This window comes from Haliotis asinina, chromosome 13, assembly GCF_037392515.1.
Source record: "Haliotis asinina isolate JCU_RB_2024 chromosome 13, JCU_Hal_asi_v2, whole genome shotgun sequence".
Lineage (NCBI taxonomy): Eukaryota > Metazoa > Mollusca > Gastropoda > Lepetellida > Haliotidae > Haliotis > Haliotis asinina.
This window is the reverse complement of record NC_090292.1, coordinates 30,030,247-30,047,386: the sequence shown is the minus strand read 5'-3', so window position 1 is coordinate 30,047,386 and position 17,140 is coordinate 30,030,247. Positions and strand designations below refer to the sequence as shown.

Genomic DNA, 17,140 nt, shown 5'->3' with positions numbered 1-17,140 from the left:
TATATTATATATTTTAATTAATGTTTTGAAAAGATGGACTGGTGTTGGTGATGTGAGTTTTGAATCCAGGATGTATGAACGCCTCATGAAATGTGTGTTTTTAAAAAAATTCCAGTCCGATTCCTATTGAAGGTGGCTTTGGAAATAATACTTTTGTTGGCAGTACAATAATCGGAATTCGTAATATCCTGCGGTCATGGCTGGATAATGAAATTGTCATTGATAATGTATTCAGCGGAATGTGATCAAAGAGATGCTTGATAAGTTCTCGTTAATCTGGATCCCTGACATTAGTGATGATGTTTTCAGTCCGAACACTGGATAATTCGGAAACTTTCCATTAGACCGATTTTGTATACATACAGGGAGCCTCATACACACACTGGTTAATCCTGACGTAACTAATAAGTGTCCTGATGGACGGGGTATCGTTAAAAAGCTATTGTTAGAGACTATCGCAGACGTTTGGATCAGTCTTTCAATATTATGTTATAATTAATATTAATATTTTAAATGTTATATATAGTTACAGTCACCAAACTGGTGCAATAGCTATTGTTTTGTCATCATCGATATCTCAAGGGTAAATTTTATTACCTCCCTTTGCTGGCTCCCCATTTTCAAAGTAGCTCCTTCTGCCTCTTTCATAGTACCTCTACATCCTTTGTGTTGCCACAGCTAATCATTTGGATAATTTAAAAAGCGAAAATGAGTTGTGATTGGTACGCTAAACTTCCCAGCTTAGACACCTGATTGGATGAAAAACGAGCCAAGGGAGGTAATAAATTCATCGAGCTGCAAACACGTGTAGGGTATAGTGGATATTTATGGGAACGCATACCCTGGAGATATCGAGGATGTTATTTTGTTCTCTGTTGACATTCCATGTGGCTAAAACAGGTCGCGGGGCCATTGGGGCTCTGGTTAAAATAGGTCTCCTGCATGCTCTTTGGGTGTAGAAGCAGCTTCCGGGTCAAGAGGTCGGGGTCGGTGACGTGGTTGAGAACATGTCAACGTGACCCGTCGGCATGGATCGTTGTTCATCACATCAATCACGAGATTGTCAAGTTCTGACTCGATAGACCATTGGTAATAGTGGCGTTAGGAAACATACAGCTAGATATTCGTCCTAGCTGACCATTTTATTTGTTTGATGCCGTGGTGTTATTGAAAACCGTTCAAATGAACTCATTCATTTATTATCGAGAGTCAAATACAAATTTATCCTTGTAAAAGGCATCAATATCTATGCCACATGTATTGATGAGGCAGACGGAGGTGTACACAGCTATTAGTACTGTTCCTACTGCTTTTCTTAAATCTAAAGTATGGGAAAACCATTGAATGACGACTGAATCTTCTGGCCCGGTTTGATTTATACTAGCCACAGGCTAGTGGGCCAGTGGTTATGTCGCACATCGGTTGAAACGTTTCGATACAGCATCGAGTCCTGTTTGATAGCGGTACAGGAATCTATATCAAAACACTTATATGACGATTGACATAGCTTCACTTGGAGATAATGACATACTGTGAATGTTTCCTCAGATGCTTTTATTTTCAGATGACGTCAAGTTGACGTCATGACATACGATTAGACATATCTTAATTGGTAATGATTGAAGTATTTTGACGAAGACACCGTCACATCACATCTTTGCATTTTCAGATGACGTCAAGTTGACGTCGTGACATACGATTAGACATATCTTAATTGGTAGTGATTGAAGTATTTTGACGAAGACACCGTCACATCACATCCTTGCATTTTCAGATGACGTCAAGTTGACGTCGTGACATACGATTAGACATATCTTAATTGGTAGTGATTGAAGTATTTTGACGAAGACACCGTCACATCACATCCTTGCATTTTCCGATGACGTCAAATTGACGTCATGATATACGATTAGACATATCTTAATTGGTGCAGAATTACGTATTGTGATGATAAATATACTGATATATGCCATATCACACCCTTTTTATGTTAAAATAACACCACGTTAGCGTCATGACGTACGATTATACATATCTTAATTAGTACGGATTGACGTATTGTGATGATGAAGTAACTGATATATCACATCCTTTTATTTTTAGAAAGGTTGACGTCATGACGCTCGATTGGAATACCTCGATATACTATGATTGACGTACTTTGATGGAGGGGTATGTCACCTCAGATCATTTATTTTTGTGCCATGAAACGATGACAGACTGAATTAGGGTACCTCGTACTTGCCATCCTTAAATAATTGTCCAGATGTTTTTGATGATCGCTGTACAACTGGTTAGACTTAGTGTGATATGCATTGCAAATATGTACTAGTTGATATTCTAGTAAAACTTTGTTGGTGTATTAATGCGTTTGTTATCAGTTTTCTTAAAATGAGTACCACTGGAGCCTTAGTTTGGATTGAGTGAGTATGTTTTTTACCACCCACATGGTCAACGTATGGGTGTTTGCGTACTAATCTCGTACGTGACGAATGTCGTATTGATTTGACCTGTCTCGTAACGACTTGACCTGAGATTCTAACGATTTGATTCATGTCAAAACATTGATTACAGAACAGTCTCGTTTCCTGTTTACTTGGTTCTGTCCTATTGCGCAGCTTAATACGATAACCAGTCCAGTATTTTTAGACTATGTCATTTAAATGGATGCATAAATATTAATCAGTGTGATTTGATAAGTCTACGCAGTTGTATATTGCAACACTAAGCTCCTTCTAATCCAAGTAAATACGCCGCGCGGCGTGCTATGTCGTACAGCGAGCTCTGATAAACGGAAACCTGGAAATCGTGGAAATATCAAAACGAGGCTCTGCCGCTAGAAAAGTTAAGCGGTCTCTGACGGAACTGATATTACATCAACCTAATTGTGCGGTACAGAACTACGCTCAATAAGCGCAAAACAACACATAACAGGTTTAACCAGTGAGCCAAATGCATTGTAAATCGTTTTACGACCTCATCAGACAGGGGCAATCTGTGATTCCATAGTTAAGGTATGCTGCCTCAATCTCGACATAAAGTACAGAATGACGGTGCAATTAAAGTTTAAAATTAAAATTCATTTGTAAATACCATTTTCTTATGAAACAAGGAACTGGAATTCAGTTTAACCAGAGTTGTTTGTGATGTCAATTTACACTTTCACACGAGAAAATTCGGATCGTCTGAAAAGTAGGTCATTGTCTGAATAGGTTAATGAGACTTATGTTTCGGTATGGATAACTGGTGACCTCTCAATTATATCACGTTGTGACGGAACTACTTTTTGATTCATAAAAAACACGTGAAGTCATTCATTCTACAACCAGTATGCGTTGTGGGTATGTACACTTTGTGAACGAAGTCGTGTCGCTGTTTAATTGTGAGTCGAAAGACAGTAATACATTCGTCGAAAAACATACGAGACGATGACAACTGACATGCATCATGACGTCGGTTACCAAGGAGGCAGACGAAAATGGCGTAGTGACGTCAGTAGAGCGTGACGTCATGCAAAAAAATGTTCTGCAGTACACAAATCTTCCGCAACCCTTTTATGAAACCGGTTCCGATTTGAAACCATAAAAATCACAAAAATACGCTATTTTGACAACTTACTGCGTGTAGGCTGAGGGTAATAAATAAAATACCACCTCGTGTAGTATTCTCTATATCATCCGCCACTGTCTTCCACTGGATATATAACTTGTGTGTCTCCTAGGAGATTTTGTACAATGCCCTGGCATCATTAGATGCCCTGGCATCACTCACCATGCTATGACGTCATAAACGTGATGGCGTCACAATGCCTTGACATCACTTGACATCACTTCAGTTCTGGCGGCAGCACCTTGTTCAGAGATGTGCAGTTGTCACTGACAACTAAAAAAGAGTGATTTAAGAAATACAGTTTGTTCTACCACCATGTATAGCGTAATAAAGCACACTTTCGCCCTGAACTATTTTAGTTAAAGTACGAGGACGCTCGCTATGCTATGCTTCCAGAACACGGTCGAATCCACGATGTATACACGTGTTGTATCATATACACAACTACAACACCCACTCTAAAACCTGGAATTTGAAGAAAACACTTTGATTAATTCAGTGAAGCTGATAGCCCATCAGCGAACTGACAGAGCGAGTACATACGCAATGAGTGAGTGAGTAACATTTTAAGTCACATTGGCAACATTTCAGCTATTTTGTGATGAAAAAGAGGTCTAAATTCAAATAATAAACTCCTGTCGACAAAAGGACTGTAAATAAAACTACAGTATCAGAGAAAGCAATATTCCAGCTATGTAGCGGCGGTCGGTAAATAATCGAGTCTGGACCAGACAATCCAGTGATCAATACCAAGAGTATCAATCTAAGCAACTGAAATACGATGGCATGTGTCAAACAAGTCAGCGATCCTGTTACGACAAGCATGGGTTACTGAAGACCGAATTTAACCCGGATTTTCATTGATTATCTGTTGATGGATTATTGCAGTTGATTACATCGGGTTTTGTTGCTTTACATTCATATTATTACGGCGACTGTATTCAGGAATGTAAGTTTTCCTTTTCGCTTTACATTTTTGTCGAATCCAAACGTTATGATTTTCTTTGGTAGTTTATGTTTCAAAAGTTGCAATAATACAGTTGTCCTAAATATTCTTATTGTTTCACAGTGCTGTTACCATAGCAACGTTATCCTCATTGCGCAACTCAAAACACTGATTACCGAACAGTCTCGTATCCTGCTGACTGGGCTCCGTCCTATTGCGCAACTTAGTGCTATAACCTGTCCAGAATATTTAGACTAATTCATTTAACTGGATACATAAATATGTGTCAGTTTGATACATGATACCTCTAAGCTTTTGTATATTAGCAACACTACCCTCTTCTAATCCCAGCAAACACGTCGGACAGCAAGCTGTCACAAACGGAAACCTGGAAATCGCGGAAATCTCAAAACGAGGTTCTGCCACTAGAAACTTTTGGCGGTCTGGGCCTCCTTTCATAAAGCACTAAGGTGATCGTAAGTCACTTAGGTAACCTTAGTGTGATGCTAAAGAATGGGAGTTAAGGTTTACCTTAGTGAAAACTTCTTCGTGAAAAGAGCCCCTGGTACGAAATTGACATTATATCAATCTCATTGTGCGTTACAGAACTACGCTAAATAAGCGCAAAAACACATAGCAGGTGTAACCAGTGAGCCAGATGCATTGTGAATCATTTTATGACCTCAACAGCCTGTGATTCAATAGTTAAAATATCTTGCATGAAAGCGACATAACATATAGAAATACGGTGTTATTAAAGTTTAAGGTTACAGTTCATTTGTAATTACCATTTTCTTATAAAATAAGGTACTGGAATTTAGTGTAACTAGAATTGTTTGTTGTGTTAATTTTCACTTTCACACTTGAAAATATTCGGATTGGCTGAAAAGTAGATCATTGTCTGACGAGGACAATGAGCCTCATGCTTCGGTATGTCATATTCTCTGTGCCATTGGGTTACGTTTGACAATACTTCTGTGCCTTGCATTTGTATAACAGTGCTGTTGCAAAAGTACCATTATCCCAAAATGTTTCCTCGGTTTGCCAATAGTCTTTCTGCTCTTTAACAAACCTATTGCAAAAGCAACATCGTCCCCAATAGTAACTCCGGTCTGTTTCAAAATTCTGCTGCAATAGTAAAATACTGTCAGTAGTGTTGAACCTGTTTAACATTACTAATGCAGTAGTAACATCGTTCCCAATATTCCTGTTGTAAAATACTACGAAAATAGTGACAGCAAACATTTATCAGATTTGACACATTTTCATGTACTTTTACATTGCATCTAAATTCCACGTGAGATAACAATGGCGATAAATATGTTGAAGACCCAGCTGGTCATTGATATTTCGATGATTGCAGTAGTGTTTCAAGCAATTGGGAATTTACTCCCATATCTGTTAATGTATGAGTAATTGCATTTTGTGAGGAGTAACTAGCATTTTGTATACTCTAAATAGTTTAAAGATGAGTACTTTCACACACAGTGTCTTTTACTTATGGGGTAAGTAACACTTCTAAATATGTAAATACAAGTGCTTCTCAATAGATCTAGGTTTTTAGTAATCCTTGTATTGTCAGATAGTTGGGAACACTTCCACTAAAGCTGTTTTGGTTGAGATGAGCGGAATTGTCATGCAGTGATATAAAAGGCAAGGGACACGACAATGATGAGTATTAAAGCGTCCGACCAACGCAAAGTCTCATTTCGATTCCGAGGTATTTACTGTGTCCAGCGTAGAAGACACTGGAACAATTTACAGATGCAGCTTTTGACGTTACACGCCCGGGGACATTCCTCGGTGCCAAACCAACAGTAAACGTTCTAACTACTAGAAGAAGACTTGACTTCGATTTCCTCTCGTTGACGAGAAAATCCGGTGAAGTTTATTTGCAAAGGGGATTGGGTCGATTAGCAGTGCTATAAAAATATTAAACTCGTATTGATAGGATTATCGGAAAGATGGAGCCTTTTTTTCACATGTAACAGAAACAAGTTGACTTTTTTGACTCGTCTTTTCATCATTACGGCCAGTGTGCTTGTTTTATGTGCGTTAACACTGTGAGATTGTGTTATATCGATTATTACTGGGACAAAGAAACACTAGCAATGAACGGTGAGTTATTTTGGTCAAAATCGCAGCTGTCTGTGTTAGTAACGCGTTATTGATGTAACGCGTTTACAAGTGACCACCGCGTATAGTGTTCTGCCTTAAGTAGAAAGTTAATAACTGCCTGAAGAAGAAAGTTAATATTTTGGGTATACCTTCACTGTGTGTGAAAACAATTCATAACGCCCACGCGTTTGGCGTCCCATATTATTTATAATAATACCAAATTTTAGGATATGTCTGGTGGAAATTAAATATATAGAGAATTTGAAAAAAAATGTTTCTTTGTGTCCGTGAAATAGATTTATGCAGTGAAACCAGAGGTTCTGCTGGGAATACCTTTCCTCTGAAATTACAAATGAATAGAAACATGACGTCACCTCAGTTCGATTGACTTTGTTTTGTTTTTAATTTAAGTTTCAGAAATCGACTTTAGGTGTAGGTTCAGATGGATCGGCGAAATTATAAATACTTACTGTCCCACAGTCCGTGAGGAGCAGTAGGGTAACCTAGTTGTTAATGTGTTCGATTCCCACATGGGTACAGTTTGTGAAGGCCAGTCATGATGACGACGAGATATTGCTGGAATGTTGCATAATTGCGACGTGAAACCATTTGCGCGCGCGCACGCACGCACGCACGCACGCACGCACGCACTCACACACCATTCCTGAGCCTTTGCGCCCAACCCTTTCTGCAATACTAATGAATTAATAAAACAGTCTAAATTTCCCCAATTCTGAATGTTACATCTCAAATACCATCCCTTTCATTTTAAGTCGATTTATTTCTTTTTATCAAACCTTCATAGTTTCAGAGACTAAGCTTTAGTCCAATGAGCACTTATAAAACCTCTGACCAAGGCTGTGTGAATGATGATTATAAAAACTCAAATGCATTCAAAGGGTTGTTCCTATTGAATTAATGAGGTTGTCACTGAGTTTGGAAATAGAACTGGCATAAGTGATGCAACCTAAACATTGTTTCATGGCTGCATCATTTAAGTTTTCACTGTGCAAGATGCCGCACAGAATACAATTATGCTACATTTCAACAAAGACACTTTTTAACTAAGTAAAAACAAAAACAAAACATGTATATCAGGTCATACTGATATTCATCGTACAAAACAGTCCTTATCAGTATTCTGCATCCGCTGCAATATCAACCCGTGAAGGTTCGGGTTAGAATATTGGCCTTCAGTAACCCATGCTTGCCATAATCACATGTCATCGGATCCCAGTTGCGCAGACAGGGTTCGAATATCAAATAATTCTGGATTTCAGCACCGTAACTTGCAAAATCTTTTAGCCAAATTGGTAAAAGGCCCCGAACCTTATTCACTACATCAAGCTGAAGATTCGGATTAGAAATGATACATCAGTAACCCATACTTGTCGTCACACGACTACCGGATCGGGTGGTCGGACTCGCTGACTTCGTTGACACATGTCATCGGTTCCCATTTGTGCAGATCGATGCTCATGCTGTTGATCACTGGGTTGTCTAGTCAAGACTCGATTATTTACGGACCACCGGCATACAGATGGAAAAATACTAATTGCGGCGTAAACCTAAACTCACTCACTCCTCTCTAATATCATCAATACAGAAACCAGTGCGTTTACAGCGTGCCATGATTAGTATCATCCGCGTTAGTATCATCCGTGTTAGTATCATCCGCGTTAGTATCATCCGTGTTAGTATCATCCGCGTTAGTATCATCCGTGTTAGTATCATCCGCGTTAGTATCATCTGCGTTAGTATCATCTGCGTTAGTATCATCCGCGTTAGTATCATCCGCGTTTGTATCATCTGCGTTAGTATCATCCGCGTTAGTATCATCCGCGTTAGTATCATCCGCGTTAGTATCATCCGCGTTAGTATCATCTGCGTTAGTATAATCCGCGTTAGTATCATCCGCGTTAGTATCATCCGTGTTAGTATCATCTGCGTTAGTATCATCCGTGTTAGTATCATCCGCGTTAGTATCATCTGCGTTAGTATAATCCGCGTTAGTATCATCCGCGTTAGTATCATCCGTGTTAGTATCATCCGCGTTAGTATCATCTGCGTTAGTATCATCTGCGTTAGTATCATCTGCGTTAGTATCATCCGTGTTAGTATCATCTGCGTTAGTATCATCCGTGTTAGTATCATCCGCGTTAGTATCATCCGTGTTAGTATCATCTGCGTTAGTATAATCCGCGTTAGTATCATCCGCGTTAGTATCATCCGTGTTAGTATCATCCGTGTTAGTATCATCCGTGTTAGTATCATCCGCGTTAGTATCATCCGCGTTAGTATCATCTGCGTTAGTATCATCCGTGTTAGTATCATCTGCGTTAGTATCATCCGTGTTAGTATCATCCGTGTTAGTATCATCCGCGTTAGTATCATCCGCGTTAGTATCATCCGCGTTAGTATCATCTGCGTTAGTATCATCCGCGTTAGTATCATCCGCGTTAGTATCATCTGCGTTAGTATCATCCGCGTTAGTATCATCTGCGTTAGTATCATCCGCGTTAGTATCATCTGCGTATTCAAATATCAAGTTTTCATTTTTTCTTCAATATTCATTATTATTATTTACTGTATACCCTGTTCACAAGTAAACAAAACTAACGCAATAATTAGTTATCCCATCTTAATCGTCAGAGGCGGGTTGAATTGGTTGACAAATATTGTATCCAAGCTGAGAAGATCTATACGCATGATGTCAGAGACAGGATTGTCTGCTCCAGACTCGCTCAGTTAACGACCGCCGTCATTTAGCTGCAATGCGAGGAAAACCGCCAACACAACAGATGAACGAACGATTTTTTTTTATTCCTGTCAAACTTAGGGGTTAGATATGAATTCGAATCAATCATTTGTGAGGATTTAGAGTGCATATCAGATCCATGTAGATATAGCGCGTTGAAGATCCAGGATCTTCAGCAGCCCCTGCTTGTCGCGTGAGGCAACTAACGGGATCAGGTGGTGAGGTCCAACTGGGTAGATCGATGCTCATGTTGTTGATCACTGCATCTTTAGTAGCCTCTTACAACAAGCATGTATTACTGAAGATCAATTCTAACCCTGATCTTCATAATGCAGAATAACACTTATATCCGCACTCAAATAGAGAGTGCAATACCAACTTGAACCTCGTCACAAGCGGCGTTTAAAATTCCCGCCTGGTCGACCGTCCCATACGGTCAAATTTCAAAAGAAGTCTGTTTAGCGGTCTCGTAGGTATTTTTAACCCTACCATAAGCATTTCATGAGCTCGGGTGGGTTCTCTTCTCGTTAGTTTGAGGTGTTTAAGGTCATTCGTGACCGGCTCGTGTTATAACTCTACTTGATTGTAATGATTCTTAGTAATACGGAAGTATTCATACATTGTATTGATGGTTTTGTTTCCGCTTATTTAAGCCCCAAAAGTCAGATTAAAATATTCCCAGAGATGTGAAATATTTGCAGACTGTTAAAGGTAAAAGTTGATTTGTTACATATAGATAAATTATAATATCGTAGCGATTTTAATTACATTGCATAAATCTGTTAGAAGCGCACGTACAATCATCTCGAGTAGCCCGCAAGACCGTCAGAAATACACGTTATGTCAATGAACGCGCGTGCAGGTATTTGAACTCCCGCCGTCAATGGCATGGTACCTATAAAAAAATTCTGTAAAAAATTGGCTTTATTTCACCAAGAATTGCGGCTGTATGTTCCACCATTTCCCACCCAGAATTCGCCCATAATCGAGAGTGGGATGTTCGACAACTTTGTGCGCGTTACATCCCTTTCCTTCTTTATATGTATATGGATATCAGTGTAGGCATGTTGGACTTAGGACGTATTTTTTTCAGCAATACAAGCCCCTGTGTTCGACAGCACAATTCGGTTAGCTGCGTTAACACTACTTTCAATATGACGATATATATTTTTCATCAGTTTTTTAAATAGTAAGAAAATGTCATAAATGATTTTTATCTTACCTCACACATGAATGTCGCTTTCTGATTGGCTAAGCACTATTCTGTTATTTTCAATGTATGCCGCTTACAGGCGATGTATTATTTTCAATGTACACCGCTGAGAATTCCGAACTCTTTTGGTGCTTCACGGTAGTACTTCTTTGCCTTGAACACCATTGCATCACGCATCAAGCACGGAAATTACCGATGTTTTGCGTTTGAAAATCGATGGAAGGGAGATAACTCTAAGTCTGTTTACCTTGTGTCGTCTGCAAAATGGCGATTCGCCTCGCATTCAACAGAAGTGCTTCAAACAGCTCGAAATTAAAACTCGGGTGTTCGGTAAGATACCTCCGTTGTTCACTGGTCCCTCCGGGTCCTTGGCTTGAGGTTTGTTTATGTTGGGAAACCTCAAGGGTACGTGAGCCCATGGACCCCTTGTGACCAGTGAACAACTTATAATGTAGTGGGGATTATTTTAATCAAAGCACTGCATCCATTACGCGCGTTCTGATTGGTTTGTCGTATTTTCGCACGTAAAATACATCGATTAGGGGCGGAGTCTTGGAATTTACGGAAAGGGGCGAATGGTGACGAATACAACAGCATTTAACCACATAGTGACAGAGTAGAGTCCCCTAATACGAGTTTGCTTGACGCAACTATGTGTTGTTTGTCAAGATTCAATTATGCCTCAATAAACATCAAGCAAACCAACTACATAATATAGTTTGTGTTATGTTATTTTTACTGTTATTTTACTGCGATCAAGGACCTAGTCACGCATGTCCTAGAAAGAATAACGTGATGTCGCTATCTCGTCACATTTCCTTATAAAAATATATGCACAGTGTATGTGGGTCGTAAAATGTCTAACAAAATTAATTTGGCGTGGTCCGGATACTCTTTGTACATTTAACAGGGATTTCTATTTGGTTGAATTAACTGTAGACGCAGGGAACACGTGTGTTTTTTCTGGAGGGCCGGGGGAAGCGGTTGCCTCGCTGTGCACTCTGTATACGAACGGTGAGGTGGACAAAGGGGGCTATTTGCACAAACGCACCACGCCTTGTCTCGACCTTCTGTCAACATAAAGTTGTCAGTTACCACCCAGGCGACTGCGGCCACTGGGCACGTGGTTGATGATCGTGTTGCACCTGTTGACTCCGTGAGATGTACTCGTCTGTAAGTTGTCAGTTGGAGCAGCATGAAGTGAGATGTACTCGTCTGTAAGTTGTCAGTTGGAGCAGCATGAAGTGAGATGTACTCCTCTGTAAGTTGTCAGTTGGAGCAGCATGAAGTGAGATGTACTCGTCTGTAAGTTGTCAGTTGGAGCAGCATGAAGTGAGATGTACTCCTCTGTAAGTTGTCAGTTGGAGCAGCATGAAGTGAGATGTACTCGTCTGTAAGTTGTCAGTTGGAGCAGCATGAAGTGAGATGTACTCCTCTGTAAGTTGTCAGTTGGAGCAGCATGAAGTGAGATGTACTCCTCTGTAAGTTGTCAGTTGGAGCAGCATGAAGTGCCGGAGAAATGGATTCGGGATTGGGGATTCGAAAAAACTATTCAGAATCAGGATTCAAATGCCCGAACCCGAATTTTTAGAAAAACTCAAATTTGAGGTTCAAATATTTCTATTTTCACAGCTGAAGCAATTGCAGCGTTAAATATACTAAAAAAACATCCCAAACATAAACAGCATATATTTTTCCAGATTCGCTTTCTTGCCTACGGGCTCTATAAATCTTTATTGCACGTATCCACTTTAAGCTGGAATTATTGAATTAAACAATGAAATTACTACTGGCCTTGTTGGAATTTCTGGTAACGCAAACCGATGCTCATGTTGTTGATTACTGGATTGTCTGGTCCAGACTCGATTATTTACAGACCGCCGCCATATAGCTGGAATATTGCTGAGTGCGGCGTAAAACTAAAATCAATCACTCACTCACCCTGCACGAGAACAGTATGTGAAGACTGGTTTTGATCATCGCCAAACTATTGCCAGCATGAATATCTTCGGTCTTCAAAATGAGGAAACGTATTACCCGACAAACCATGAAGATTTTGAATGCATACGCACTGACAATGAAATAGCGATCGCCATATATCCTGCAGACACAATAACAACATTGAGTCAATCAGATCAATTCCAGATGTGACCAGAGTGTTCTGTTGTCTACGGATTTTTCAAATGGAATTCTCAAATGTACTGGCGATTATCTGACATTCGCCTACCAAATGCCACCTAACTATAATACAGTGTTTGTGTATAATCAAACCACGAAAAGAATGTTGTAGACCCAATGGAGTTCAGTATTCAGGATTATAAAGAACGTCAAACGTGAAAGGACCTGTGCAGTGTGTTGTGGCCATGTGGCCATGTATTCTTCATGGGACCCTCTATTATCACGGTAGTCAATGTTGTCGCCATGGAGATTATGAACCGCTTGTCATTTTATATATTGTTTTCAGCAGACTCATGTTTAATCTTTGTTTCTGTCACAATAGTCGCAAATTGTTTGATGCCATCGTAGCAATCCCGATTGTCTCATTTGACCCGAAATTTGCAGCAGCTCTCTATTATCGCGGTATTGCTATTTTCATACTACAGCACACGGAGCAAGCAAATGACACTGTGAAATGTTTACTAAGACAAGTAACGAATCAAAATAGTTTGATTGGTAAAAAATATTTAGGAATTTCAGTCACATTAGTAATACCATCATGTTTTCAACCAAAACATCGAAAACTTCTATTCATTTGCATAGAAGGTAATAATAACAGTACCAAATATTGTCCACCTTAAAACGTACCATACAATTTGCTGCCGTATGAGGGTGAAGTTGCACATTCGTCACTTCCTGTTTATTTTTAGAATAAGTTTAGTTTGTGGACTACAGGTTTCAGCTCTTGGACGTTGTAGGTAGCCAACTTCAGTCACTTGGGAGCCGGTTTTTGCCCAGGATGTAGACCTTCAGTTTTGACTTCAGCATTTTCCTCAGACTCAAAGAGCCCCTCACAATCAGACCCACAGGACTGATCACGCTGATATGACTCACTTGTTCAATCCTTTGGTTGCATGTATAGATTGTGAATAGATTAAAAGTGCCTCTAACCTCGGATAAGACGAACTATTCAAACTTTGGTACCCTTGAGTGCGCGAAAAATGGTTCAACTGTACTTGATTCTCAGTTCATGGCTCGTGACGAGTAGTGTGACGAACATCTGGTACCACTGATGTATCAATTTTGGATATATTTTCGATGATCGGCGTCCTTGGAACCTGTGACTATAGGTTCAAAATCTATATGGTCCCTGTTTTGTTTGGTAGGATTGCCAGCTCTACAATAAAACCGCACCTTATCTCAGTCCCTGGATTGTCTGGTCAAATGATGTGTGTATTTATGCCGCCAAAATAGATTTGTGCAGCTTTTAAAAACAACTTTTTGGCTTGGATTGGATTGTGTGGTCTTGTTTCAAATATTAACAAACAACCATCTTAAAGTTGGATACCCTTGAAGATTCGGGTTAGAACTGATCAAAAGCAGCTCATGCTTGCCGTAAGAGGCGCCTAACGGGATGAGATGGTCAGACGCGCTGACTTGTTGACTCACTTCATTGTATTCCGATTGCTGATGCTGCTGATCACTGAACTGTCTGGCCCAGGTCGATTATTTGAAAGGTGGAATATTGCTGGATGTGGTGTTACACAACAAACCAACAAACACATAGGATCAGTATACTTGCCTCAGTTCAACTCAAGATTCCGAGAAGAGGCAGAAGATCGCTAGATCTGGGTGTTTCATATATTTACAACAGCGTACATATCAATTTCAGTGGATTGTCTGACCCAGACTGATTATTTACAGACTGCAGTCAAACTAGCAAGTCACTGGTTTGTCTGGTCCAGGGTCCTTTGTTGGTCACTCAGTGAAATGTCTGCCCCAGACTCGATTATTTACAGACTGCAGCTGCATTCGGAGAATGTTATGTGCAGCGTTAAACCTTCCTTCCTTCCATCCCCTCATCCATTCATCCATCAGTAAACCTATCCTTCTGTCCATCAACCTACCCATCATCCTTCCTTACATCCATCCATCCATCCACAGTCCTTGCTTCGATCTCATTGATCCACACATCCTTCCATCTCCATCATCATCCATCCTTCTATGGATCCATCCTTCCATCCACCTAGCCACCTACCATTCTCCGTCAACCAATCCATGTAACCTTTCACATTCCATCTTCATCCCTACACCCTCCCATCCATTCTTCCATCCATTTTTTCGTCCATCCATCATTCCATCTTCATCAACTCCTTTCCCCCACCCACCCGTCCATCCATCCGCAAGGTCCGCAGGTGAACCCAGGAACAATTAAAAGATATGTGACCCCACATTTTGAGGTCGTCAAGACACACCTGCTCTTTAGATATTCTATAGACTCTATGTTAGAGTTAGTTGTTTTGCCAAGGTTGATAATTAAAATCGTCATATTGATTCTGAAGCCGGATGGGTGAGAGAGGTATTTTTAACACCGCTTTTAGTAATATGCCAGAGACCCCACAAATAGTACCTTGTACCTTGCACCCGTGTGGGGATTCGAACCCGGGACGAGAAGAGCTTTCCACGCTGTATCTATGTGGGCAATTAGACTTGGGCCTTCAGAGTGACAAGCGAACGCTTTATCCACTCGCTTGAGGGCTATTTTACGCGGCGAATGAACTCATTTGAAGTGCATGGATGTAAAATAGAACAAAGGTGAACATTTTTCCGGTGAGTGAAGAATTATTTCACAGCGTCCTGTTCAATAACATGATATCAGTGATCAATGTCAGTTACGCATGAACGGAAGGTCACATCAAGGTCAGACCTGGCCATGCGTCCGAGGTTATTTATATATCGATTAATTGACGCTGGTAGGTGAGTGGTTTGTTGTGAATTTATCAGAAACCTTTCGACCCCAAGACAGTGAAACCCGCTATTACAATGATAATGATGAACTGCTCCCCATCTGTCAACGTATCCCTGTTAACATGATATCCTGTGCGTTGAAAACTATAGCTGTCAAAAACATATTATATCCGTGAACAAAACATCTCTTAACAACACCTTGTATCAGTAAACAAAATGTAGATCTGACAACAACATATTGTATCTGTAAACAAAATGTATATCTGTTAACAACATATTGGCTCTGTAAAAAATGTATATCTGTTAACAACATATTGTATCTGTGAACAAAATTAAACGTATATCCGTTAAGAACTTGTCATCAAATCGTATCTCTGTCAACTACATATTGTATGCGTCAACGAACATTATTAAAGATCATAACATTTTGTATCTCTACAAGACATCCTGTTTGTCAACAGCCCATACCACCTATGTACAAAACACTCAATTTGTGAACAACCCATACCACAAATGTACAAGATATCATTTTTGTCAACAGCTTATAACTCGTAAGTACAAGACACCACATTTGTCATCAACACTTCATAATACATTTCTACAGGACACCCATCGGCCTACAGATCATAAGAAAATTGTGAATCACTCCCAATCTGCCAACAACTTATAGTATGTGTCTGCAGAACATACCTTCTGGCAACAGCTCTTACCGCGTCTCTATAAAACTCTGAATCTATTAACAGCACATAACAAGTGTTACAAAGACACCCAGCCAGTCCATAACTCATAACACGTATGGACAAAGCACCAAGTCTGTTTACAGCTCATAACACGTATGTACACGCTTGTCAACTGCTTAAAGCATGTGTCTACAAGTCCCCGAATCTATCAAATGCTCATAATATGATTCTCCAAAATACCCCATCCCATCCACCACATCTAGTCCAACGAATCAACAAGACCACGTATCTGTCAACATCACACAGCACGTGCCAAAAAGACATCGAAATTGTCAACAGCACAAAAGACACGCCAAGAACACACTCCACGTGACAGCCTGTGTCTGTCAATGAAACACGTATCAAAATTAATATATTTTACATTTTCCTGAAACTGATGACCTAAATGATCGATGTGTTCATTTTAGTTTATTTAGTGTGTGTGTGTGTGTGTGTGTGTGTGTGTGTGTGTGTGTGTGTGTGTGTGTGTGTGTGTGTTTGTGTGTGTGTGTTTGTGTGTGTGAGTGTGTTTGCATGCATGCTTGCGTGCGTGCGTGCAGGCAGGCAGGTAGGTAGGTAGGGATGCCGCACATTTTCGTAAGGCTTGAAAAGTGAACGTTGTGAGAGAATTGAGCTCGCGTGGTCCTGGATCTGCCTACGACTATAAAATTACACAGAAATGTATATTATTTAATTTCCTATCCGTTGGTATAAATATATCTGCGACTACCTCTCTGGTTTGAGAAATAGACACTGCTAAATGTTGTCCAAAACTTGTGTATGTGTTAAAAGACAATAAATTTCTCCGTTTTTTATCGTGTACCAATAAAAGCACTGTGCTACGATCGTTTTTAATTTGGCATCTTCATGGA

The 17,140-nt window shown here is 40.0% G+C and overlaps 1 protein-coding gene across 1 annotated transcript; it reads right to left on the bottom strand.

Moving 5' to 3' along the window:
* Nucleotides 1–8,291: 8,291 nt before the first annotated feature.
* LOC137259498 (germ cell nuclear acidic protein-like) lies at nt 8,292–13,629 on the bottom strand. The gene is made up of 2 exons (XM_067797138.1): nt 13,578–13,629; nt 8,292–9,202 (listed from the first exon to the last, which is right to left on the bottom strand). Exons 1-2 carry the CDS (start codon nt 13,627–13,629, stop codon nt 8,292–8,294), a joined length of 963 nt encoding a protein of 320 aa, XP_067653239.1.
* Nucleotides 13,630–17,140: the final 3,511 nt, after the last annotated feature.

Excerpts from the sequence above, each read along its gene's own strand:
- LOC137259498 (XM_067797138.1), bottom strand. The coding sequence starts at position 13,629 with ATGCTGAAGTCAAAACTGAAGGTCTACATCCTGGGCAAAAACCGGCTC. Across the intron at positions 9,203-13,577 it reads GGGCAAAAACCGGCTCCCAA|ATGATACTAACGCGGATGAT; the intron begins GTGACTGAAGTT and ends TTGAATACGCAG.